This window comes from Balearica regulorum, chromosome 7 (assembly GCF_011004875.1).
Source record: "Balearica regulorum gibbericeps isolate bBalReg1 chromosome 7, bBalReg1.pri, whole genome shotgun sequence".
NCBI lineage: Eukaryota > Metazoa > Chordata > Aves > Gruiformes > Gruidae > Balearica > Balearica regulorum.
This window is the reverse complement of record NC_046190.1, coordinates 20,611,345-20,637,500: the sequence shown is the minus strand read 5'-3', so window position 1 is coordinate 20,637,500 and position 26,156 is coordinate 20,611,345. Positions and strand designations below refer to the sequence as shown.

Sequence of the window (26,156 nt, the reverse complement as noted above, 5' to 3'; positions counted from 1 at the left end):
GGCCCGGCAGGCTGGGCAGCTGCTGACGGAGTCCACCACAGAGATTTCACATGATGATGTAGACCACGTGGTGCTGGCCATACTGTGTGTGCTAAGGGAGAGGCTGGATGAAGGGACGTTGTCGTAAGTAGAGAGTCTCTGGGAAGAACATGAGTCTTTAACTCGTTCCCCAGAGGCTGTCCGGCGATGGCCTCGGAGGGAGTACAGTCCATTCATCAACCAGTTCCCACTGGAGGACAGGTTGGGGATATCTAAGGATGAACTCCCCAGCTTTGGACTCACAGACCTTGCTCCCTGCTGGCGGAATGAGTATTTCCACGGAGGCAGTGTCTGCACTCTTTTGTTGGGGCTGGTGGCAGGTTGAGTCAATTTGCCACTGTGCTCTGAAGGAGTGCTTTTCACCGCAGGTCCAGGAGTGGCCTCTAGTGCCACAGCATTGCTAGAAGGCAAATCGGCAGGGCTGGGAACACTGTTCTCCGACCTGCTGTCCTCCCCGTCCTCCTCAGAGATCCACTCCACAGTACTGCGCTGATGCACAGGTCTGATTTCCAGCTGGTTCCCCGGCACATCTGCCTGAGGAACAGCAAAGATTCGCCCCTGTTCACTTATCAGCACTGTCATCAGGTGCTGAACTAGTGAGGTGCCTGTGGGGAGGAAACAAAGGCAAGCAGTTGATGAGACATGGAAGACCTCAGACACTCACCTCCTTCCTGTCTGTGAGATGCCCTGTGACCTCCTTGTGAGGCAGGCCCTTGGCCACCTGGCACTGCGATGGGTCTGCAGAAACAACGGCTCTCGGCCTTTCTGTACAGGACTGCAAGAGACAAGATTGTTCCCTTTGCTGGAAATGCGGACTGTGAAGGATGCAGGTGTCAGTCTGACTCATGAATGTAGCTGACTAGTAGAGTACAAATGATCCCTAGCAATGATAAATAAATTGGCCTGCTTAAGGACACCTTTGAGGATGACAGAGGAGGAGGAGGACACCTGGAAAACAGGGCATGTTTGTACCAGACCACGGCATGGAGATCAGAGCCAGCATCAATCCCAGTGTGTACATCCATGCAGGACAGCATAGACCTGTGCAGAGATGCATGCCAGATCCTGAACACTAACCTATTTGCTGGGATGGAGCACCTCTCTGTCCAGCTTCCAAAACCAGCAGGTTTCCACAACTACATTACACCCAGTTTCATAGTCTTAACAGGCCCAGAGCTAGTGTTTATTGAAGAACCAGAAATTTAAGCTCAGGCCTTCTGCTGCACTTAGTGTACACAGAAACTTGCAGAAAGTATGACATCTGTATGATACATGCACCTGCAGACGTTGTGCAGCAAGTACAGAAAGTATTTGCAATTATTTCAATCCACAGAAATGAATTGTCATTGTTTTCCAGTAGAGGAGCAGTCTATTATCAACTGATAGAGAACACCACTTACCAAACCTAGTACAAAGCACTTCCTACAAAAAGAGGAAAACCTTAAAAAGAGCAAATATGTAATTAATTCTATCTTTAATCATTGTCTGAAATAGAGAATAAGACTAACATATTCAGGGGTTCAAGTAAGAGCCTGAATTTAATAATGAGGTTTCGGTCTGGTAGCAAGATGTACTGAGCTCACCTACAACTTCTATTTTATGTCTGTGAGTGCAGGGAGAAAAATAAACCTCTCTGGAGATAAGGGTATTCCTAACAATTTAGCTGTCAAACTTCAGATATTTCTATTTGAAATTCATGGTTTAAGTTTGAAGAGAGACAATTAAAGTGCTTTTGTTAAGAACTGGCAGCAGTATTTTTCTTTTTCAGTTGATTTAGCAGACCTGTATTACCCTGAAGCTAAAAAAAAAAAATGTATTGAGAGTCTTTCCACTTCTCCATTATTTCTATTTAACCAATCTTCTATCCTCAACTAACAATAAAAGAAAACATTTCCAGTGCTGTTGCTTATGAGCATAATGTTTAAGTCTAAAAATCCAGTTACTGGATCCCCATTTTTCTCAAATTCAGGTCTGTGCTAATACAGAATTCCAGGTCACATCACTGTCATATGTTCATATGATGATGATGAGACCATGAGACCAGAGCATCTGGCACCTGTGCACCTACACACAGTACAAGCACCTCTGCCATCACCTGGACTTCCTAATGAAATGCCTGAGGTGAACTGAACCCAAACTTGTCATGGGTACCAACTGAGCCAAGTCGGCCAGTCTGCAAGAGCCTTATCAAGGCTGGCCAGCTGGCCACTAGGGGAAGTCACAGCATCACACAACAGATTGAGGTTTCAGCTATCCCCACCTTTGTAATGCTGAATAACCCAGCATCTGCTCCTGCACTCCCTTTTTCTCCTTCCCACCTTTTTGTACCTTTTTCCCTTTGAGGGGGTCTCAAAGCTACCCTTAATAATATGCCCCACATCCCTGTGGCAGGCTTCAAGCCCCTGAACAACTACAGTATGTCAGGCCATGCTCTCAAGTTGGTCTGTTACCTTAAAGTGAGTTGCCATCTGTGGGGCACACATCTGCAGTGCCTTTCAGAGGTCACCTGTGCAGAGCTAAAGGCACTACTGCTGCTAAGGCATGATAATGCTGGCATTCCGTGAAGGATTTCCATCATGCAGAACACCAGGTCAGCTGTTCTCTACAGCTAGGGAGCAGTGCTGGGGCTGAATTCAGACATTCTGGGCACAGCATCTCCATCTGTGCCTAATGCTGGATGAATCCATCAATTCTTTTTGCAGGCTTGCCAAGATCCCAGCAAAGACACTGCTGAAACTTTCACCACAGTAGCTGTGCTCCAGTGCCACCTAGGAGAGGCGCTGTATCCCAGCCCTAGTGTCAACCAGCCAGAGATCACGCCCTGGGCATTTTGTGACCCATATGGGAGGTAGATAATTTTCAAGCTTCAGATTTTTACATCCAAAATTAACAGTCATTTTCAACTTATTCCTTGAGTTCTGTGAAGTTCTGACCCATACACAGCCTGCTTAGAAGACAACACTTCTAAGACACCTAGTTATAGCCACTGTGGCACAGCAAAAACTACAGTACCTCTTTCATTGTGGACTAGATGTCCTTTACAGGAGCTGTCTAACCACAGAAATGCACCAATACTAAACGATAGCAGTTTGGTACTTAAACATGGTCCTTCTGAAGAACATTTGAGCTTTCATTTTAGCAGTGGGTTCAAAAAGAGTTTCACATAACAGCTTACAACAGGGCAGAGGTATCTCCATGTGGTGGAGAGAGACACTCCGAAGCCAGGGGTGAGTGGGCTAACAGAGGCCAACCAGTACATCCCCTCACAGGCACTGATGAAAAGGATTGCTTAACTTGTTGCTGACTGTGCAGTCAAGTAATACAGCTACCAGTAAATGTATGACTTTCAGCATCGCCTTATAGCTCCAAAACACAGGTATTGTGCTATCTCACAAGAGTAGTACCCACCTTCCATCATGGTCACTGGATCTTCCATTTTGGGCCGTAATATATTTGGTCCAAATACTGTAGCCAGGTTCTGGACACTCATCTTGTTAATGCTGGAGTGAGCCTGAACTTCATCAAGGAACCTTGAAAAGCCCCCCCAGAAAAATCAAAGGAGGAGAGGAATAATAAGTCACTTCTCAGACTGTAGGTGTTCTGGGGCAGGAACAGTTTTGTCCTGTGGTTATACAACCCTGATACACCTGAAGTGCACTGACTAACGCAGCTTAGATACTCAGTAATAACCCCAGATCCCTCCTAGTGTATGAATGAGAGAGTTCAGGATGGTTTCTGCCAAAAGTACCAGCCTACCAGGGATCCACCCTTCTACTGGGTATGAAAGGACAGATTTTCACATTTTTATAGGAATTCTCCAATTAAACAGATTGACTTCTGCCAGTTTTTGCTTACAGATAGAACAGAAGCAAAAAGGCATTTCACTCATCTAGCAGCCTCTGGAAAGAGCTTTGTTGCTTGAATCTAACAAGATACAGACGTAGCCCAAATGCATCTTGTGAATGCATCAGCTGGGCAAACATCAACACAAGAAAAAGACTATGCCAGCCAAAGATAGCACATGAAGAAATCCAGACAGACTAGCTATCCATACGTATAAGCTGGAAATCAGCAGAAAGTTTCCAACTGTTAATGTTCTGTAATTTGGAACAGCCTCCCAACAGGAGTCATAGCAAGTGAAAGGCTGTAACTAACACCTAAATAGCTTGTACCTAATTAGCCAAGTTGTAAAAAGGACTGTATGACATGCAAACCTACCATAGCAGGAAAGAGGACTCAGTGGCCTCAAAAGTGAACAGTCTCACTCTGTCTGTACTCTGTTTCCTAAACTGTTGTTAATTTTTGGATGGGTTTTGGTAGGGAAAAAAGTTTCCTTGTCATTCTGCACTACTTGGCCAATTTTTGAATGTTTCTACTTGCAGCACGACTTTTCTAGGCACTCCCATTTTTTCTGTGGCTTTGTCCTGTGGTGGACACTGTGCTGAGACCCAGAAACTCTCAGTTTTCTTCACTAGTCAGAAGCAAATTCTACTTGCCTTTCCTTTCCTCAGTTCTTCACTTAGAAACATGTATAACTATACTCCCCTGCCTCAGCCATTCGTGTTTTGAGATGCTCAGATGTTAAAACAAGTGGCTATAGAAGGACATAGTGAGGCAAAATATATTTTTTTTAAAGCGGAGTCCCTGGTACTCCAAGAGGAACCTCTCTCAACCACACTTCCAAACCAGAGCTGAGGCCAGACTGGCTATTCTGACTGCATCTGCTATTCAGCTTGTGTCATAAATCTTCCAAGTGTGCAGTACTTGGAAAAAATGCCTTTTCTTTACTGGTCTTTAAGTGCTTCTGAAATAAGCTATATTATATGTTAGTTTTATTCATGCCTGCTGCCAAGGCTGTGGGTGACAGCAATTTGCTTGGCTGATGCTCTTGGATAAACCAAGAGCTTCCTTCAGGCAGGCTGCACATTCACCTCCACATGCTTTATAAGAGCAGTAACTTACATGTAAGTGACGTTTGAATATCCATACTTTCAGAGTAAATTATTTGCACATAAGACCGAGCCTCACAAAACTTAGTGACTTTTCCAAGTGTAATTAATTTCACTTACTTGCATATGTATTTGAGGAGGTTGTAGTTGGCTTGAGGCAAATTCTTCACCTGTTTAACCAGTTCCTGGGTACCCTGAGGGACAGGAAAAACAAGGAGAGCTATTAATTTAAGTGATGCAAAGCAGATGTGACTTTCCTTCAGTGCTAAAAAGTTCTCTCTCCAGAGTCAAAACTGTGAACAACAGATGATATAACAAGGAGGCTTTGCCTTAAAAAAGGTGTCATCCAGTGTGTTGCGCCTTACCAAACAACCAATGCCCAGAACTGGATTCAGTTCTCAAAATCAGTGAAAATCCTCCTGTCAGCTTTAATGGTTGACACAGAAGCCTTCAATTAGTGAGACCTGCTAGTCTTCAAAGTCTGCCCACTGGCATTGGTGTAAAAGTACCAGCAAATGTGCCTTTTCAGCACCTGGCCTATTTGAAACTTAGAGGCACTGACTGTAGTATAAATACATTGCAGAAATGCTCAACCGAAGAGAGGAGAGTTTTTTTCCTTGGAAAATGCTAGATGACATTCCAATTCAACTACCTTCTTTTTCATTACTTCCATTTGCAGTCAGTCTGAGCTGTGACATACTTCCTCATAAAATTTCTGTCTTTATATTAAAAAGTAAGAAACTAAGATGAGACCTCTGCTTCAGGAATGACTTAAAACCCTGAAGCTACTTAAATCATCTAATTTAGTTAGATGATTTAAGTTTATTGTCCTTCCACAGTCCCAAGCATCATTTGCTTGTTCCTTTCAATGCTGCAGTCGCCCTGAAGATTTTCTTATTTTTTGAGACAACAATTTTTTGTGGGGAAAATAGATATACAAGCACATTTGGGAAGAGTGATAGCTGTTAACTAATGATGTAGGACTGCTAACTAATGACAGAGAAATTCCACAAGCAGCTGGTTCCAAGCTGAAGAAGTGCATTCGAACATTCTTTCCAAACTGTCCTTGATTTATTAAGGACTGTTAGGGAGGGAATTCTGTTGGCCAGCCTCTTGCAAGATCTTCCTGATTTCTCTGGTCAAGACAAGTCAGAGAGATCCAGACAGCAGTCTGTATTCCTGCCTCCATCCTTAATGTCCTGAATGTATAGACAATTTTTTATTCTATATGTCTCAGCACAAAAGAAGTCCTCTAATAAAAACCTGAAACTTAAAAAAAGAATTCTTAAAAGCAATAAGTCCTTTTTAATTCCTTAGCTTAAAAATTATGTTGGTTTAACAGAGACAACAATGGAGACACGAATAAAAGACCAGTCACTTTTGAAATTCTCAATTCTCTTTTTTAAACTTCTGAAAACATTTGAATCAAGGACAGTTGCTGCTGATGTAAAGGTTAAGGTCAGTTGTTCGGGTCATCCAGCTTTCAAGTGAGGAGTTTGAACTAGAAATAGTTGAGCTAACAGACCTAATTCCCTCTTGAATTTTGCTCTGTAATCCAATTTATTTCAAATACAGAAATCAGGATGGTATTTGGCACTGCATTTCAAGTGCTCTGAATTAAAATACCATGGCTCCACTGGATGCAAGAGGGGGCTTTGGAACAGAAACTGCAAGCAGTTGTGAACAGCTGGAAACATGACCTAAAGGTACAGGATGCTACCTGAAAGAAAAAAAGTTTTTAAAAAATTATCATCCATGCTCTGTCACGAGGAATCACAAACATGGTATTACACAAAGAGTATCTTCATATTCATCGAGGTACAATCACTTGCCAGGTTAAAAAAAGCTTTCTCTCCTGCTGCAGCATTTATCACCTCCGCCCGGTTTGCACCCACCAACCACCTGACCAACAGATGGCAGAAGGCTGAGCCTAGTAACACCACAGCGAAGTTGTAAAGGAAAATGCAAGCTAGAAACTGCTGTGTTATTAACAAATAGCACTGATCGTGCTTATGGCTGCAGTCTAGCAAGCCATAGAGGCACTGCACTGTCATTCATCATGGTATTTTGCAGTAATAACTCTTACCTCCTTGAAAACGCTGCATGTCTAATTTACCACAGATACATGCTTTCCAAGGAACGATCCTAAACCCAAGGATTTTGCAATGTGTGTAACAGATCAGCACCAGTTAGGAGCTTCTAGTTGGGCTGGAAAACTAGCAACACTTCAGATGTTTACCCAAATTCAGACCCCTCTTTAAAAACTCAAAGGCACGTGCTTAGCCCACTGAACTGCTGTGTGCATCTCTAGAGTACAGGCAGCAGTGAAGGCTAAAATAGTATCATGTCAAGTCAGCTCAGACTCAAATGAGGTTTTAGAGATTTTAAGATCTTTCATTCATTTTTACTTTAAAATTGTTTTTCATTTTCAATCCCTCCTCCCAACCAGTTGGCATAAGAATCAAAATTTTTTTTAACACTGCAGTCCTGCTGACATACATGGAGGCCTCAGCACAACCCAAGGTCTTTGTTATGTTTCTGTTTGCATTCCAACACCAGAGATTAGTTGGGCATAGAATGAAGATGAACAGCAATCTGAATGAAAAATGGAAAGCTTAGGGCAGTGCTGGAGTATTTTTTGCTGCAGATGGAGATTAGGCCAAGCTAACATCATAATAATTCCTATCTGTGGTCACAATGTAGCAGCATGAGGTGCCAACAATTTTATCTGAACGGCTATTTTGCCTGAAGTAATTTTTTTTATTGGGGAGTGGGTGTACAAAACTAAATTACATTTTGAGTTCAAAAGTCTCATTCAAAACTTCCAAGTGAAAAAAGAAAACAAAATAGTATGTCAAATTAAAACAATAAATTGTATTTTGTTTCCAAATACTTTTTCAAAATGAAATGTTTGATTTTAAAATTCCCTGCTTATCATTTTGTGGTAAAAAATTATGGTTTCAATGAAACCTCATTTTTGAGCAGGGGATTTTCCATGTGGGAGGCGAGTCAGGCTCTACAGGCTAGGTATGACTGTGCTACGTTCTGCTCCACATGCTACTGTGCACGTACAGCCTCTCCACCCTTGGTGTGTGCACTCCACCTTCCTTTCTGAAAAAGTAAACAGGTCTTGTTGAGGTTCCAGATTTTCCTTACAAAAAAAAAAATGGTTACGTTTACAACAGCAGCCTAACAAGACAACTTTGTGCTATAAGCTGAACTGTATTTTGTAAGCTTTCATTTTGGCTATCTAGTGCTCTTCATCACCTTTCTAATCCAAAGAGAATACTGCACTATAAGTCATTTGAGTCTGGCCTTGCTCCCACAAAACCAACACAGATGTTGCTTCCCAAACCACTGCAGCCTGTGCAGGCAAAATCAGGCAGACTACGAAGTTAATAAGCTGAGCAGTGATATACAATTATGTTTGCCCAACTTGGCAGTGCCTCTACTCTTGTGCAATAGTGCTTAATGGATTCAAAACTTCCCAGTCTCCACATCTCATGACCAAAATGAAACCAGCTCCACCAGCCTTAGAAATGCTGCTCTTTCTTGTGAAATCAGCCATTGTGCTGTCTGTAATGCAGCACCCTGCAGAGATGCCCAAGTTGACTGAGGATAAGACAGAAATGAGTGAGTTTGGAGGTAGTAGACACATACCTGTACCTAGTAAAAGATAACACTAGTGCACTGACACACTGATGTGGCTGTGTCCAGGATGCAAATGCATGTCCATGTGTGGTAATATGTTGTGTCATGGACAGAAATTTGCTTCCTCATAGTTGGCTAGAGAATACATCATGTAAGTACAGATAGTAGCAAACTTGCCTTTTATCTGTAAAAAACTGACATTACCAGATATGCTACATTTGATGCATACAAACAATCATCTTCCTGTGGGCATCATGAAGGACTGAATCTCCCCAGAGCCTTCTGCCACTTGAACTAAAGGTGAACCCCAGGGTCCCAATAAAGAACAGTTTTTACAATCCCCACCAGGCACAAAGATGTGAGCACGCAATGGAGGCCACACACAGAAAAGGGACAGAACTGTGGACTGCAACTTATAAGCCCTCATGCCTTTGCTTCTTTAGCTGACACTAGTAACAGCCCTTGCAGCTTCTTTAAACCTCTGTTTTAGAAGGTGGGTGGCACAGTTCCACCTGCATTAGACCAGATCCAACGTGCCTTTGCAGTCAGCAAAGGGCTCAGGCATCACCGCAAGAGGAACAATATGGGTGAAACAGATCAATCAATCATATTGTAAATTACCCTGCTCCTCCCAAGCAGTGAATCAAAATTTCCATGATTGCCACAGACTTGGACGTTTTTGTCAGCCCCTTCCCTTGCCTGGAAACCAAAGAGAGGAACATCATAAGAAGGTTCTGGCGAAGTATTCATAGCATTATTTGCCCCATTTTGGGATAATATCCTACCCTGCCTTTTTGTAGTACCGTTCCTCTCAGAAATACAAAAACCATTGCACTGATCAACGTCTCAGCCACCAAAAACTCTGGGAAGCAGAACATGCTGTTCTGATATATGAAACTGAAAATACAGAAAAAGGGAGTAACTTCATACAGCTTGAGTCAACAGCAGTCCTGGGAAAGGAACCCAGATCTCCTACCTTGCATCTCTTGCTGATTATGCTACAGAACAGCTTTGTTCGGAAGAAAGAAGCACCAGGCTACAAGAGTGACTTCAAAAAAGCTCCTGCTTCAAGCAGGAGCCTGTGATATTAATGCCCAATTCACAGCTTCAGGAAAATTCAGGGAAAGATTTTGAGGAACTTCATTGTTTTAAATCAGAACTGAAGAGTGATGAGAAGAAAACTGTACTACATTGAGTCTTGGGAACAACCTTCGAGGTAGGAGGCAGATTAGAAGCATCACTGACCTCTCCCTCATCTTTTGAGAGTAGCTGTCCGCAAGAAAGAAAGTCTTCATATTTGGCAAAGGGTATGACAGGCTCTGGCAGCTCTCGAAGGTAAAGCTTCAGGAGGGACGCCACAGTGTGAACATCTGTGTTGCTGCAATAGAGAAGAAGGAAGGAAATTTAGAAACCCACACTACCCCAAAGCTTGATGCCTTTCATTGGGGGTGTATCAAGGTCCTTCTTAGGACAGAGACAAAGTAGGCACATGGAGGGAAGCTGTTCAGCCACGTTTGCACTGGGCAGGAGGGTCTACCTGGGAACAAGGGAAATCTCCCATTTTGTCAAGATATAAATGGACCTCAGGCAATATAGCAGTGGACGGGATATGCCCATGATACTGCTTAAGGTACAGTGGTGCTGTGGTTCCTCAGCCAACGTGGATCGGGAATGTAATACAATCCAGGCAAGCGCACAGTGACCACATAGCACTGACAATAGAGCTCTGCATCCTCATGCAATCAAACATAACCTCTGATCCTCTCACTGAACCCTCCTGCCTGATACTCTCCCCAGTCAACACCCACTTGTGTCTGATGGGCCAAGGCTCTCAAGGGTCCCGGTGAATCATTCAGAAAAAAAAATGGAGGAGGCTGTATTTCCTCCAGGCCCTTTATTGCCATTTGACATGGCTGCCCGGTTTGTGGGTCACATCTCCTCCCCTAGGCTAGGGTATCTGGCATTTCCTAGCCCATCTGTTAGGCTGGGATATCAGATTTTCTTTTCTCTCCTACTCCAAGAACTTGTTTTTCCTTTCCTCTCTCCTTTGCTTGAAGTTGGGGTTGAGTTGTCAGATCCCATGATGAAGATGCACCTGTTCTTCCCTTTCCATTTCCTATCCAGCTTTTGAAGTATGGCGATATCTCTCTCTCATTCCAAGTCTCCAGCTGTACAACTTTGTTAATCTTTGCAGAGGTTTCGACTGTTGGAAGTCTAAACAGATTCTGTCACCAGCTCCCCACTGCCCACCACTGCCCTGACAGTTTTTAAAGTACTCAGAGAAAAACACATCAGCAACCACGGGACAACAGAGCTTCAAATCCTCACCTCTGTCTAAAACCTGAATCTCTTCTGCTTAGTATGTTTTTAAGTGTTTTTGGAACACACAGCTAAAACAAAACAGGGAAAACTGCAATAGGAAGCTGCCAGTAGCTACCACTTCCTACTAATCCTGATAATGCCATTCCTATTAAACAGCTCCATCATATTTGAGAATACCACAGTTTCACATATTGGTTTTCTTCAGTTGAGTAAAAATGCTTTACAAATGAAGTCTGTACCCTTTTTTTCTTTTTTAGTATGGAGCTCCAAGCACGGATGGTGGATATGATTATCACTCAGAAGCAGAGCCCAGACTACAGCTTCAGGTCCGCTGGCTGCAGTTACTGTTTCATCCACCAGGCCATGTGAAATGCAGCCAAACTTTCAGCATAGAAGTGCCATAGGAGCAGACTGCTGCAGGTGCTTACAAAACAGCAACACCTGGCCTTTCATAAGAATATATGTATGCATTTAAAATCCAAATTGGAAAAGCAAACCTTTTTAAAAATAAAAGCAAGCCTTTTAAAAATAAACACTTTAATTATCAGTCATCACAGAGATCTGATCCACCATGGGGCAAGGCAGGCTTTAGCATTTGGAAGATGAGCGTGGATAGAAAAGACATCTAAAAGCGCTAACTGCAACTAGGAAAAAAAAGGATATTCCTTTCACTGAACCTGATCTGGAAACAAGCATTTGGATTTCACATTTGCAGAAAATATTTGCTGCTGCCTAGGTATCCTAGGCCATACATGGATAGTTTTAGTTACACAAAGAGAAAATTATGCTTGCTAGGAGGAGAAGCATTTCACTCAGCCAAGGTGGAACTGCCTCTCCCTTGTCGCTATCTGTGTCTATACATATCAAAGACCAGAGTGCTGGGCCTTCAAGTCACAGTGGACATGGTGGAAAGAGTAAAGGGCAATGGCTGGGGGACCCTGAACTGCCACACTACTTGGGTACTGCTAGGTTTGCCTCCTTTAATTCTGTACTGAACCTTCAGTTATCACATTTCAAATCAACTACCCAAATGGAGGCATTCCTTCATGCACACCTTTACTACCTCTGTTAAAGGTGAGACTTAGCACTGATCTATTTAGCCAGTGCAGATGCCTATGGAAATAAAGGTGCTTTCAGCTTTAAAAATGCCGGGGAAAGGCTTTGCTTACCCTCATGACAATGAAGTTAGTATGGATCAGACTAAGGTAAAACATAAAAGTGAAACTGTCATTCCTAATTAATTCCATCCATAGATACTTCTGTTCCAGAATATGAGTGTTTTCCAAAATAACTTTGTTCACGTCCACATAAATTAAGATAATTCTACTTCTGAACCAGTACCCAGACATTGTTAAAAATACAAAGATTTTGTTTAAGAAAAGATGAAGTGAGACAATTTGATGATTTCAAACTTTATTTTTTCATGAAAATGTCTCTAAATATTTGACACTTCCATTTAGGGAGCAAATACTGACTGTGGTTAAGAATCAAAGAAAGGAGGATGGGTGGTCTGGGAAGCTGAGGGGACGGAAGAATTAGAAGAATGTTCCAAATAAATTCTAAGGATATTCTTCCCAGGATGAGACCAAACACTGTGCTGCCCACACAGGAGAGCACTAGCTGTTTCTGCAGCAGTAGGCAGGGATGCTATTGGCAATGTTGAGACTGACTGCAGGTTGAGGGGAAGTGATACCCCAGGTTAATATTCTGGCAATATACCGGATGCTGCCTGCATCACCTGGGAAAGTGGTGCTAGTGAGTTCCAGCAAGAAATGGAGCCAGACCTCCAAGTCAAGATCACAGAATCTGATCCCACTTCTGGACCTGTGAAAGAGATTGGTCCAGATCTACACAATTGGCCTTGGATCCAACTATCCCTGGAGTTCAAGGTCTCTGTTAGGATCAAGGCCCATTTCTGAAAGCACTGTTTAGGTTAGCACAATTCTGACCTTCACTCTGGGTAGCATGTACATGTAAGAGACAGAAGGAAATGTTAGTTACAGACTATGGACAGGATTTGCTGCAAGGGCCCTGAAAGCATCCATCCTCCTGATATTTGACTGCCTCGGCTCAGGGCCAAGGTAGAGATAGCACAGCTGAGAGCCGCCCCCTTCCCTTGCTGACCTTGGACAGAGTGCTCTGAGCCAGGGCTGACACTCTTCCCGTGGGAGCTGAGCCTCTATTGTTTATCTCATGTCTGAGCTACAGCTCTTACTGCCTCACAGCCATGTCTATGCCTGGCTACAGATCCTGTTGATCTAGACCTGGACCCTGACTCACGGACAGATTACCTAGCCTGATCTTGGACCTGCCTCATCACTATGGACTTGTCTAGTGATCACTAGACTGTGTCACTGCCTCTGCCAGCCTTGTTACCACACTTGGCTCCTGGCTTACCTTGCTTTGCAGAGCAGCTGGCCCTTGCTGCTCCCTGATGTTGCAATGGTCAGTAGGACAAAAACGTAACTAGCAAGTCTTTGTACCAGGCGAGGAGTGATTACATCAACATTTTTATACTGGGAAGAAAAATGCAAAATTGCTATTTTTATTTCAGAAACATTTGACTCAATTTTTGTTGACAATCAAAAGATATATTCAGTTTCGAAATAAACGTTCCATCTCAGCTGCTGAAATCATGGACCAAAAAAATCACATTGGCCAAGAATTCTTCTGGCGTCAGAAAGTGCTTTGTTATGACATGCTGACCAATTCTATGCATTGCACACATAACAGCAAGGGAACATGTATGAGATGGTGGTGACTATTCTGAAACCTGGTGACAAAGGAAGGGGAAGAGTCAAGATATTGCCAATGAGCAGATTCACTGTGGTTGTGGCAAGGGAGAACGCAACATCTGAAAGCAGCAAAGCACCTAGTTCATCTCTACCATATCCATTTCTATGGTGGGATACCACCAACTGCTGAGTATGCCGCACCCAAATCTAGCAATGCATTTCATTCAACATGTGCTTAAGCTAAAACAATGTAGTAGCCCCATCTACAGTAATGGGCTCAATTTCTCTCTCTTCTCAAGGACTTAGCTGGATGAAGGCCTCCACACACAACACCATGCAGGATAAAGCCCCAGCAGCACTTTAAATCAAGAGAATGATGGTATGGAAAGAACACGTAAACTAGGATCGCCACTGCAAGGCCATTCATGCCAAATTTTACATGCCACAGATAAACCAGCCTGAATTTGGTGATGTCAACTCACCTGTCAAAAAGGGGCTTCTCTCCACAGTCAAAAGAATCCTGCAGATCTTTGACAAGGTTGGCTTGGCCAGGCATCCGAAAGAGGCCCTCCTCCGTAAGACCTCGCTCCCGAATAAAATCCACACACTGTTCCACCAGCAGTGGGGCCAAGCGTTGGCCATACTTCCTCTCATACTGTACGGTGTCCTCCAATCGCTGTCCAAAGATCCCTGCCAACAGAGAGCAAGAGAGACATCTGGGTGTCAGCTTAAACTCTTCTTGAGCTATCACTCAGGGCATACAATGAGGGAAATTTTCACATGGAGGGGGTGAACCTGTGTGAAGGTCCAGTTTCTAACAGGCTCAGAATAACAACATTATTTTTAAAACCAAGAATTATATGCTGAGTGATTTTGGTTTTTTCCTGCTTAAGAGTGCTTCAAACTTTCCTCTAGCCTAAGCCAGTTTATATCTCATTATATACAAGGAAGGTGGGGTTAAGATTATGTTTATGGTTATCAGAAGCTGTGCTGAATCTGGATTAAGTAATTATACTTCCATTGTATCTTCTGTTCCAAGAATGCCAAAAGGCTACATTGACTTTATAGGATACAATTCCTTTCTGCATGCACGCACCTCTTAGCTCTCAACACCATTTCCCTTTAACAGCCTGCAGCTGCCCAGCCCAACAGGTACCTATCCTGCTAGCAGGGGATTGATAACATGACAGAATACAGTTGTCAACATTAAAACTGGCTGTTAGGAAAATTCCCCACCATCCTCCAAGCTTTGCATTTCTATTTCTTTTTCTTTAATTAAAATTGCTGAATGAAAATTAAAACACAGAGTAAAATGCATAAAAAATACATTGCCCTTCCTACTAAAATATGTGTGCTGTATGAAAATATTGGAAGCACCAGATACTCTAAAACCAGACTGGTCTAGGTAATTCTTAAGTCAGATCTACTGTAGACCTATATCACCAAGTATGAAGCACTGTCTCTCTCTTTGGAGCAATTGGAATTCCTGGTCAATACCAACTGCTGAATGCCACTATTGGCACCAGATCTTTTTGACAACATGGAAGGGGCTCAGGCTGTAATACCCAAAGGTCTTAGTTCAATCCCTGCCAGTAGGAGAATGCTCTGTCTAAAAGGACAGCTGCTGAGTTGTGTTCTGAAACCCAAATTCTAGCACCCTAGATGTAGTGGAGTCAGGGAAGATAGCATCCAAGCTAACCACAATTGGTAATAAGAATTCAATAAGTGGGAGAAACCCAGAATCTAGTCAATTTCAGATGAGACCAGACCACAGCAGTTAAGAAATTCTATTCAAAGATTTCTAAAAGGAACAGGAAGCTTTCCACTGACATCAAGGAGCTTCAGATCATGCATTCAGCACTTAGTTAATCCTGCAGGTCTGGGGGGGGGGGGAAGCAACATGCAATATTTGAGATACACTGTGTTACAACCAATAGCCAGAAGCAGTGTTTAACGGATGCATGCATGTGCTTTACCAGGCCAGGGGATCTTGTCGCTTCTTAAGGCTCTGCTTACCTTCCTGCTACTAACCACGTTTTCCATTTTTATTTTAGTGCTACGTTCATGGGAGGCTGATAACCCTCATCAGGAAGTTTCCTAACCACCATTCACTGTCCTTCATGGGAGACATCATGTCAAACCATACCTGCTTTCTATATTCATTCCAACTCTGCTGAGTCCTGAGTGAAATAAACCTTTCAGTATTAGTTTTAACTCCCTGAATGAAACACACAAGAAGGATCCTAAAGTCCAATTGCCTTTGCCTCTCAGTTTGTCATATGTCAGAAGACAGAAAGCTTCCTTACAACTCAGCCTACACAACTGCATTACAGCATCAGAGCTGGAGGGCCATGAGAGTCTCGAAGGAAATTCCCTCCTTATCCTGGCAGGAGGGCATGCCCTTGAGCATGGGAGTGACTTATCTTTACCACTGTAAATATTAGTTTTCTTGCAGAGTAAAGTTTTTACTAGTTCTCATTTCTAATCTGTTTGAATTTTCACTGATATGGGTGTCTCTGAAGTCACGTTCTAGGACAGAGAATCTCTTCCTGCTTTTGCACAGGTTGCTTTGTAATTTTATCACGTAATCCCTGCTGTCATGATGGGGCACAGCAGAACTGCTTGGTATGTGGGGCTCAGCACTGTCCAAGGGTTTCCAGTGCACTTAGAGAGGCTGGGAAGCCATGAAAGAACAATTTTTTCAGCCCAGTTTCTCAGATAACTTCTGAATCCAGATCACAGCTGAAAAAGTGAAGTCTCCATGACTGTTCACCTCCAAGCCTGTCTGCTGATCCTGCTCATGGGGGATTAACTCTTAGCATTGCATATCATAGTAAACACACACAGGAATGATCCAGGTAACAAGAATTGCAAGCTACAGTGCAGGCTCCTCAGCTGTGAAAAACTGAGCAGGAACACGTGTCCTGTCTAACCTCCCTCATGCTTTTCTGCTAGTGACCATTTCCCCCTCTTCCTTTGATCTGAATGTTTGATCCTAGGCCATCGCCCAGTGCAAACCAAGGTCCTTCAGCATTAGTTACAGCAAGCTTGGGTTAGACCCCATGCACCTGAGAGACAAAAAACCCCTCCATATCCTATCATCAATCTCTGAGCCAGGCTTCCTTTCACCAAACCCATCTATTTCCTTAAAATGATACATGGTATTCACTCTTCTAGATGCAAGACATCTAGGTTTAGGGAGGTCAGGCTGTGGTAGATGTCAGGGCAATTACAGGATAGCAGCCCTGTTTTCTCAATCTCTCGTTCTTTAATCACAGCCGTTTCCTAAAGGACCTGTGCAGAGAAGGCTCTGGGAAAGAGGTAAATGCTCTGCATTCCCCAGGTATAGAACACAGAGATAATGTTTTTCCAGAAGCCCATGTTCTGGTGTTCTAGACTTAACTTAGAGCAAGGACAAAGGCAGTGTCAGACACACACACATGCAAGCACACACAGAACAGCAGCATGTGTAATCTCTACTTACAGTGTGAAGCTTTGTGTACGTTTCCCTAGCCTTGGCTGGTCTCTGGTCAGCAACAAGCTCTAATACATTTCAGGCAACATCAGTCCTTGCCCTCTCGGTAAACTTGGAGCACAACAGCAGTAGCTTTAACCTGTCAGTGACTCTGGGGTAACAAGTTGACTGCAGCCAAACAGAGACCACTGACACAGAGGTTAAGGAATGTGTCACTAAGATAACAGATAGAGATAGAAGGGTGACCTGCTTTGAGATTCAGAAAGAGCAGCAGATAGACCTTTTACAAGCACAGTATTAACATTATTATGGGTGTCTGCTGCAGAGCCAGATGCTGGGGACCCTGTCTTTCCTCCTTCTCAGTCATGGAGGTTGGTAACACCTTTTTCTCCTGGATAGAAACAGCAGTCTTTGGAGGAAACAAAGGCACTGTAATATTCTTCTACTGCAATACTGTTCACTTCCCTTCAAACAATTTCAAACAGGTAACAGGAAAAACCAGCCACGAAACCAAGACCAACATGTCTGAGAATGAAGCTGATCTACCTATCATACGATGAGTGAAAGGAGCTGGCACAAGTGTGGGTTTCTTCTTGTGTGACAGTGTATGTGCCAAAGGGCAAGCAGCCGTCACAGGTAATTTTTTGCTGAGGGGAAGAAAAGACCCTGAAGCCATTTCAGGACAAAAGACTTCTCCCAGCCCAGCTCTCTTAGCTGCCTCCCACCTTGGTTGGTCCAGCCCAACTTCCATTGCAGATCTGTGTTTTCTCCTTCCCTCAACCCTGAACCCTAATTTTCCAGGGACGCACTAGAAAAGGTCACCAAGCATTGCACAGACAAAATATTTCACCCAAGCCAAGTCTGTTGGTAACTGCAACTTTCCCTTTGCAGCTCAAATTACGCTGCAGTCCTATGCTTTTTCTTTCTATCCTACCCCTAATTTTTTTGACAAGGACCACCAAGATTGTTCCCAGCCCAAGCCTTTTGCAGTAAGAGGAATAGGGTTGGGGTTTAGAGAGAGAAAGCACTGAGCTGCAGTTAGAGTGGGGCTGGAAAGCTGGCCTTGTCGAAATAGTTCATCTGTAGTGGCTGCAGAGCTTATCCATGGCTTAGAAAAGGAAATTAGTGTTAGGGTTCAGAGAAGGAGCAAGCTAAGAGCAATCTTTGGAGTGGGGCTGGAAAGGGACTGTCAAAGGCAAGTTAGAGCTGCTGACAGTTCTGGGCTTGCAGAAATCTTTCATCTGGGCATGTGCTGGAGGGCCTTGATGAAGTCTACCCTCAGGAAAACTATCACTAGGGCTCTCACAACTGCACTGGCAAGAGACATAGCAGATGCACCTACTTTGGTCTCCCAGGGCTAAACAGGGCAGACTGATGAGGCGGTGTCCTGCTCGTTCTGTAAAGTTCATCTCACTTCAGCTAGGTCTCAGAAGGGCTTGTAAAACTGATGCAGTAAAATGTCCCTGAAACTACCAGAATATGACAGCATCACCAGGCTGGACAGGGACTGCCCTGTCTTGCAAGGAAAAGCTAATGTGGAGCCAGTCACACACAGTCTCATCCACCAGCTCCTCAAGGCACAGGTCTGTTTTTAATCACTGGGGCCTGCAGCTCAGACTGAACTTGGCAATGCTTCACTCCATTTGATGATCCTGCTGGAAGACATTAAAGTCTTTCTCTTCATTCAGAAGAAGGGGAGCCAGTGCCATTCAGTCACACTTCCAGACAAAGTTAGGCTGGAAATAGAGCCAAAAGCTACCAGCAACCCGAGGGTTAACTTTTCTTGTCATACCCTTATCTGTAGCTAGGCCCTTTTGTTTGGTTTCAAAGCAGAAAAAAACCCCTGCATGCCTGGGACCACATCCTTAATCTCAGAAAGATTCAAGAGATACTAAAAAAATGGGCTAGCAGAGCTATAGAATTTCTTTCCTCTACTCCAACAAGCTGACTCTGTTCTTTAAAGATTTAGGTGCCTCTTTGTGGAAAAAGCGAGCCAGGAATGAAGTACTGACTAAGACACAGATGGGCTCTCTGTCCTGGCCTGAATAGCTCACCCACCAGCTCCAGGCGTACAAAGCCTATACATTCAGCTATGCTGTCCAGACATGCAGTGGGCAGGAAAATATATGCTCCCTGCTTCGGTTTTCCTCATCAGAGCTCTGATTTCAACCAAAATAAACTAAATACAGAGATAATAAAGCAAGTTCTTGAGTAGATTTTCTTTACAGTGAGGACTGAGGACTCTGTATGTACTTAAAGTGGGAAAAGTCCAGATACACCTACATCAGCTGAATGTACAGCTTAGTACACACACGTTAAAAGATGTGCGGGAAGATAATCAGGCACGCACCTGGATGCTGCTATACAGCAGTACATACACCCGCGCATGCATGTGGTGCCTCACAGACAGGCAGTTTATGGATGTAAAGATTGTGTACGTGCTCACCTGCACAGGTAAGCATCTGCTTTTACCTTCCCACATTCATGCTGAGGCTCCCAGTTATCTGTCCCTCTCACACATGAAAGCACCGAGAAAAAAAATCATGGGCAGACATTCAGAAATGCATATGCTTCCACAGCACAAAACACACAAACCTCTAGCTCGTGTTTTCCCTCCCCTGGCCCACCCAAGCACACACTATCTGAATCACTGCACCAGCAATTGAAAAAGGAGTTCCATGTTAGGAGCTGTACGTGCCTAAGAAAAGATAGTCCCTAACAACTAAACAATCCAGCCAGACAAAGCATGCAAGAATTGGGAAAAGGAAAGGAAGCGACAATTAGGAATCAAGAGAAACTGATGAAGTAACTTGCCCAAGGTCACACAAATGGGTCCGTAGTAGAACTTGGTGTCTTCTGACCCCATACCCCACAAACAGCAGCCTCCATATACTAGGAGCAGTTTGGTCTCATCCACATACATTCATTTAAATACTCTGTGTAAAAGCAAACAGAAACACTCCTCCCCAGAACTATCTTCAAAGGCTAGCTTGGCATCTGGTAGTATTTTTGGCCATAGACTGGGTCCTTCCCACTCTTTCCCCCTTTGTAAAGCCAGCTCCTTTTTTAGATTCTTAGCTTCTGTCTGAGGCTAAGCTCAAATACCTGCTTTTCCTTGGGGAAAAGAAGAAAAAAACCCATAACAAATCTGAACTCTGGAAAATCATCTCATACCTCTTGTTCTTGTGCAGCACTCCGCTACATGACAGGCGCTGAGCTTCAAGCAGAAACCAGGCAGTGTCAGACAGCAGGAGCGGCAGAGAAAGAAAGTCCTGACTTCAGGCATCAGACACATTCTGAGTCCCAGCACTGGCAGCTTTCCATTCACCCAGCGCTACAGAGCGGAGAGCAGCCGATCTGCCCTGGGAGATAATCTCGGCAGCACATCTGGTCTTAGCTCTGCAACTCGGCATTAATTATGACTTGTGCAGAAAGCATTTGAAATATCCAATGAGATGCAGAGCTCCCCAGCTCCTCCGCATGGGGAAGGAGAGAGGAGAAAGACAGGCAGGTAGGGTCTTGCCCACCCTCGTAGCTGCCGCCAATGTAAACAGCAGCTAAGTATGGGTCACAAGTTTTAACAAAGGCATCCCCCATCGGCTCTGTAATATATTCATGCTCTAATTGCTTGTCAGATCTATTCTAGATAGCTGGAAAAGCTGAGCAACAGTTACTGTCTGCATGCCACACTCTGGATCCCTTCCTGATACAGGCAATGTTAGTTGTGCTGCAGGCAACCTTGTGCCCTGGTCTGGCCTCTGATCTGCTTGCAAAGCACCAAAAGGAGAAACCTTGTTTTGGAGGGGAACATCCCCCCACCTTAGCCTTAGCATGCTCTGAGAGTATCTCCACAGCTCTGGGACATGTTGGAAAGTTTTACACAGCTTAGGAAAAGCTATAGTCTTTCAGCTGTGCAGCTTTTTTGTGCTTACAGCCTCTGCTTTAGCCCTTTACAGAGACGTTGTGCGATGACGAATAGCTCAGCTGAATAACTGGTATGGGAAGTTCCTTACATGTGAACCAATCCCCAGGACTTGCAGGAAAACATTCACCCCCTTGGCTCCTGCTCTCAGGGTAAGAAGCTTGTAGTTAAGAAGAATGCTTATCACACAATGCCCCGTGCAGTTATACAGAGGTCAGTCCTCCATCCCATTTACAAAATGCACTCACGTGACTGCAGATCTGCAGTAGTCACCACCCAAAACCTTTGCACCAAATTTCTGGGGAATTTTTTCAAGTCTGGCTAACTTCATCTCCCTCAGCAGGAAAAAAAAATGTTGCCTGTCTGCATCTGCTCATCAAAATATCATGTCTGTGGTCATTACATAGAACAGACTCATCTGAACTTACTGGCCCACGACTTTCTTACCTACACTGTGGCTCAGTTTGAACACACACTTGAAAGAAGATACTACCTCAAGTCAAACTCTGAGATTCCAGTCACTGAGACAGTGTTGTCCCACAACGGAGGAAACCTGAGATTAAACTCTGTCTCTACATTCTCTGTTTCGATCAAAAGCTCCTGAAGAAATTACTGTCTCCCACTACAAGTGAAGGCAGTACCAGGATCAAAAGCTCCAGTTCCTGAATGGCAAGGTAGTAAGGTATTCCTTAGCTATTCAAGGTATACCTTGAATAGCAATATATTGCACAACTAGACACCAGAAGCCCAGACAATACACTAGAGAGTATTTAAAGCCCACTAAAGAATATTTGGAAAGTGATGGAGATCCTTAAACAAATGGTACAAATGAGATCCTGGGTATTCTACACCCTTTTATTATCCTCTCTTCCCTTGTGGTGAACACAGCAGGCTGCAGGTTAGGGAGAGCCTGCCCACAGTCCTAACTGGTGAGCAGGACCAATCCTCTTCTGAATGGCTGAGACACCATCAGGATTTTTGGCACTACTCCCTGGAACAATGCCTCAAAATGTGTCACGTCTGCTAATAACATTATGGAGCCAGGGAATCAACGTTTGGGATGGGAGCCCAGGAGATAGCAAAGGCAGACTTTTATTCTTCCATTCACTTCTCCATCTCTGTTTTCCATCTCTCAAAACACAAGAACAAGGAGGTATCCAATGAAATAGAAAGTCAAGTTGTTTAACATGGATATTATTATACCCAAAGTATAATTAACATGTGAAATTCACAGCCTGTCTGTGGCTAAGGACACGGTATAACTCAAAGCATGATTAGACTTCAGCATAGTTTATAATACCGTGAGTTGTACGAGATATGATGAAGATGATGTAAACTCTTCTCCAAAGAAAGAGCAAACACAGCTCTGGTGAGAGAAAAAAGTAGAAAGAGCACATGTGTGCTCACATGAGCATCACAACTAAAGCATAACATGGCAGCTGCTTCAGCGTTGTTTCCTGCACATGGTAACTCTGCAGCTATTGGTGTCCTGTGAGAAGAATGCAACATTGTGCTGCATATCTACACACTCCACAGTTATCATCTATCTCCTTATATGAAACAATTCTCAATCCCTTTCAAAGCATTGTGTTAAAAATCATGACTTAGACCACAGAATATGATGAGACTGGAATAAAAATCACTATATATATATATTTAATTTGTCTTCTGTGTTTTGAATTTCAAGGTCACACTTGGATCCTGCTTTCTCTATTAACCACATTTCTCAAAAATGAAATCCAAGATTCACACATAATCACTGGATTGCAGGGGCTGCGGACTCCAGAAGTATACTTGATACTGCAAGAATAGCAATAAAATCCAGAGACCTGGCCACATTGCACATAAACTACCATCAAAATTTTCACCTGGAGATCTCTCCATACACATGGGGAGAGAGGGGGCAATGGAGACTGAACTCCCTCTTTCTCCATTGATGTGAATTTGTTTAGCTCTAGAGAACTTTACCCCTGGGCAGCTCTTATTTTGCTAAAGAACCTAGGTTTCTAAAACCGTTTAGGAAGTAAATCTCACATTAACTTGCTTCTGGGGAGCTGGAGGCATTTTCTTTCCTGGTGTCTTTGTATGGAGAGAGTCCTAGTAAGGCTCTCATGGGCTAGCACCACTGCAGGTATTCTGCTGCAGGTACCAGAACAGCAAGGAAGCATCCCGCCTGTACATGTCACTACAAGCACTGAGAATGGCTGGGAAGTTCACTACAGCTCACACAACCTCTAAAAACCCAGGCATGTCTCAGGCTTGGCATCTTAACTCAGGTCAAATTCAGTCTTGAATCTGGTTGCAACAGACAGGAATGGTGAACCCACATGAACTCAGAAAATATTCCTCCTCATCTTTGATTGTGAGCAAACTTGTTGGCTTGCACAGCTCTAGCAAGTGCCCATAGGGTGTGAGTATTTTTAGGCACTGGCTTATACAGAGTATTAGCTAATACACAGGTATACTCAAGCAGACCTGTCAGAGAGAGCTTAGATCTAGGAAACTGCTTCATCTATTTGTACAGAAAGGGCCTAGTATCAAAGTTAGAATCAGAGCTGAAGTTCCCTAATTTTCAAGTAAGTTGAGCCTTCTACTTTTCAGGTAAGTAGACTCATTTTTTCACCCAAACAGGGGCACTTGAATATCTCCTTGCATCTGTTGAGAGCTGGTACTGAAATGGCTAGAGGTGATCAGTCACAGGGCTGAAAGCAGCAGGAAAGACTTCAACAGTATGGCCCCTGTACAGAAAATTTCCCTTCCAGTTTCCTCCCTCTCCAAACATTTTAGACAGATTTTTCTCTGAACAAAATTATGCCCCCACATCCCTCTCCTGCTCTGGGCTAGGGTCTCAACCTTTACTGGTAAAATTAAATCTTCTGAGAATAAACAGGCTTCTGCTTACTGACTGATAAACCAGATCACCCCGGCTTAAAATGTTAGCGAACAGCTGTGTTCATCCTTCCATCACAGTAGATTCTGCCTGGGTGAGGTGTCTTCCCATCTCTCTAAAACATGTCAGGAAAGGAACCAATTGAGCAGCACTGTAAATTATCCTGCCATGGACTCTGACCAGTTTATGCTCTAAATTGAGATTGTAACTGCTTGCTCACAGAGAAAAGATGATAAACAGACCTAAACACCACTTAAGCACAGCATTCTGAATCCAGAGCCAAACCCCTGTGTTTATTGGTCTATTTCTCTCTGAACAAAGACAAGAAGCATTTAGAGAACAAAACATCAAGAGCAACAAAAAATGCCTTTTAGCAAGCATTGATCTGGACAAACGTGCCCCGGAAAACTTCTTTCTCCCCACAACATAAGAACATCTTTTACAGAACTTTTTATTTACTGACTCTTGCACATGCCTGTCTACGTTTAATAGATAGCTTCCATAGACTGACTGAAGCTATGTCTGTAGAAAGCATCTGACCAGCAGATCATCTCTTTCAAGTGCGCTGCATGTTGATACCCCCAGTGCACAGAAGAATTTTATAAAAATTCTGGGTATTAATAAGTAAAAAATAGTTATGACTTAGTATAATTGTTGCCACCACTGTCTTATCACTAGAGAAAGATGAGAATTCCAGCTGTGGGTTCAAATGCACGGAGTTTGAAACCTGTTGCTGATCTTCATCCCCAGTAGAGAATGAAATGAGCCACCTGGATTTCTGGCCATACTGGAACTTGGCAGAGCCTGTGATCTAGATTCACAACCAAAATTTGGAAGACCAGCCTCTTTTATCCATTCACAAAACTGAACAAGCTTATGTACTCAAGCCTTCCCACATCCCAAAGCCTGAGAGGCTGATATCCTAAGCACAATCAGTCACTAAGAAGCAGACAGGATCGACACATCGGTGCTTATCCAAATCAAACTTCATCATAAATACCTCTGTCAATCTGTAACCTGCAATTGTAAAACTCACTACCAGGTAAATTGTGTATGGTTTCACTTTGTTGCTTTCTCAAACTCAATGATGAAAATCTGTTAGTTAATTCCCATTTACCTTTATCCACTATTCAACTAAAATCCTCAGTCAATACAAAGCATAACTTATACTTCACCACCCAAGCATAAGGTCATGGTCTAAGTTCTAGCAACAGCTGAACCTGACTGGCTGTGCTTGGGGAGGGGATGACATTTAGCTTCATTTTATCAAATGGATAAAACATTTCAATAAATCTGCTGGTCTTTCAGGAACACTTCTAGAAGAGGTCAAGGGCTGAATGTTCCCTTCCCTGACCTGCAACACAGAACGTAAGAAGGGGAAATTGCAAGACTAATTATGTGATGATGGAGAAGAAAAAAGGAGCAACTGTGGGGGTTGAAGGCTAACCTTTTGAAAGGAAATAGAAGGAGAGATACATGGTGAATTTCTTTGTTCTCAGCTCCTAAATGGTTAAAATTGCAACTTGCAAGGAGCAGGCTACCATTCCCCTTCAGTAAGCACATATCCTTACAACATTCATCAAAGGACTAATACAGAGAAATTAAAATACTTGCCTGCAAGCTCAGAAACACCACAGGAACATGTTTGTCCCATTAATCATACATTGTCAGGACGTGCAGTGAGAACCATCAGTGTTTTAAAGACTGTCAGCTTTCAAACATCAAGCATGAATCTAATGATTACAGGAACGGTCTCACTGAGAAACTACCAGGGTAGGAGGCGGCACTGGTCAGACTATGTGCTACAGGCAGTAGCCCCCAACGACATAACAAATGCACAAACACTATCACCTCTCCACGGCAGTTACTAGCTGAAGAGGAAAACAATCTGTTATCAAAGCAAACACAAGCCCCACCATATTTTATCTAAAGCTGGATTGCTTTTAGCAATACAAGATATATGAAGCTAATGACTCCTTCCAGAACTTTTTCTTTGATAGCTCAGGTGGACTTATCTTCTATGAACCCATCTAATTCTATTTTGAATCCACTTATTTTTGTTTCCATAACATCCTGTGACAACGAGTTTCATAATTTGTGCACTGCATCAAACACTTTTTTTCTTGGTTCAAGCCTCATGACTATGCACTGTTCAAATCCTCCTACATTTGTA

General features: G+C 43.3%; 1 protein-coding gene across 13 annotated transcripts in view; it reads right to left on the bottom strand.

Moving 5' to 3' along the window:
- ARHGAP22 (Rho GTPase activating protein 22) overlaps positions 1-26,156 on the bottom strand; it is a 160,272-nt gene that overhangs the window by 4,903 nt on the left and 129,213 nt on the right. For 6 of the 13 annotated variants that reach the window (XM_075758331.1, XM_075758336.1, XM_075758332.1 and 3 more), the window contains 5 exons: positions 14,179-14,386; positions 9,885-10,017; positions 5,109-5,182; positions 3,448-3,584; positions 1-644 (listed from right to left, as the gene is read on the bottom strand). The exon at positions 1-644 is cut by the window's left edge and continues 260 nt beyond it. In XM_075758331.1, the coding sequence (XP_075614446.1) occupies positions 1-644; positions 3,448-3,584; positions 5,109-5,182; positions 9,885-10,017; positions 14,179-14,386 (1,196 nt within the window). Of the gene's footprint in view, positions 645-3,447; positions 3,585-5,108; positions 5,183-9,884; positions 10,018-14,178; positions 14,387-20,345; positions 20,569-26,156 lie in introns of those variants that run through there. The other 7 variants (XM_075758335.1, XM_075758337.1, XM_075758339.1 and 4 more) reach the window with 3 other exon arrangements.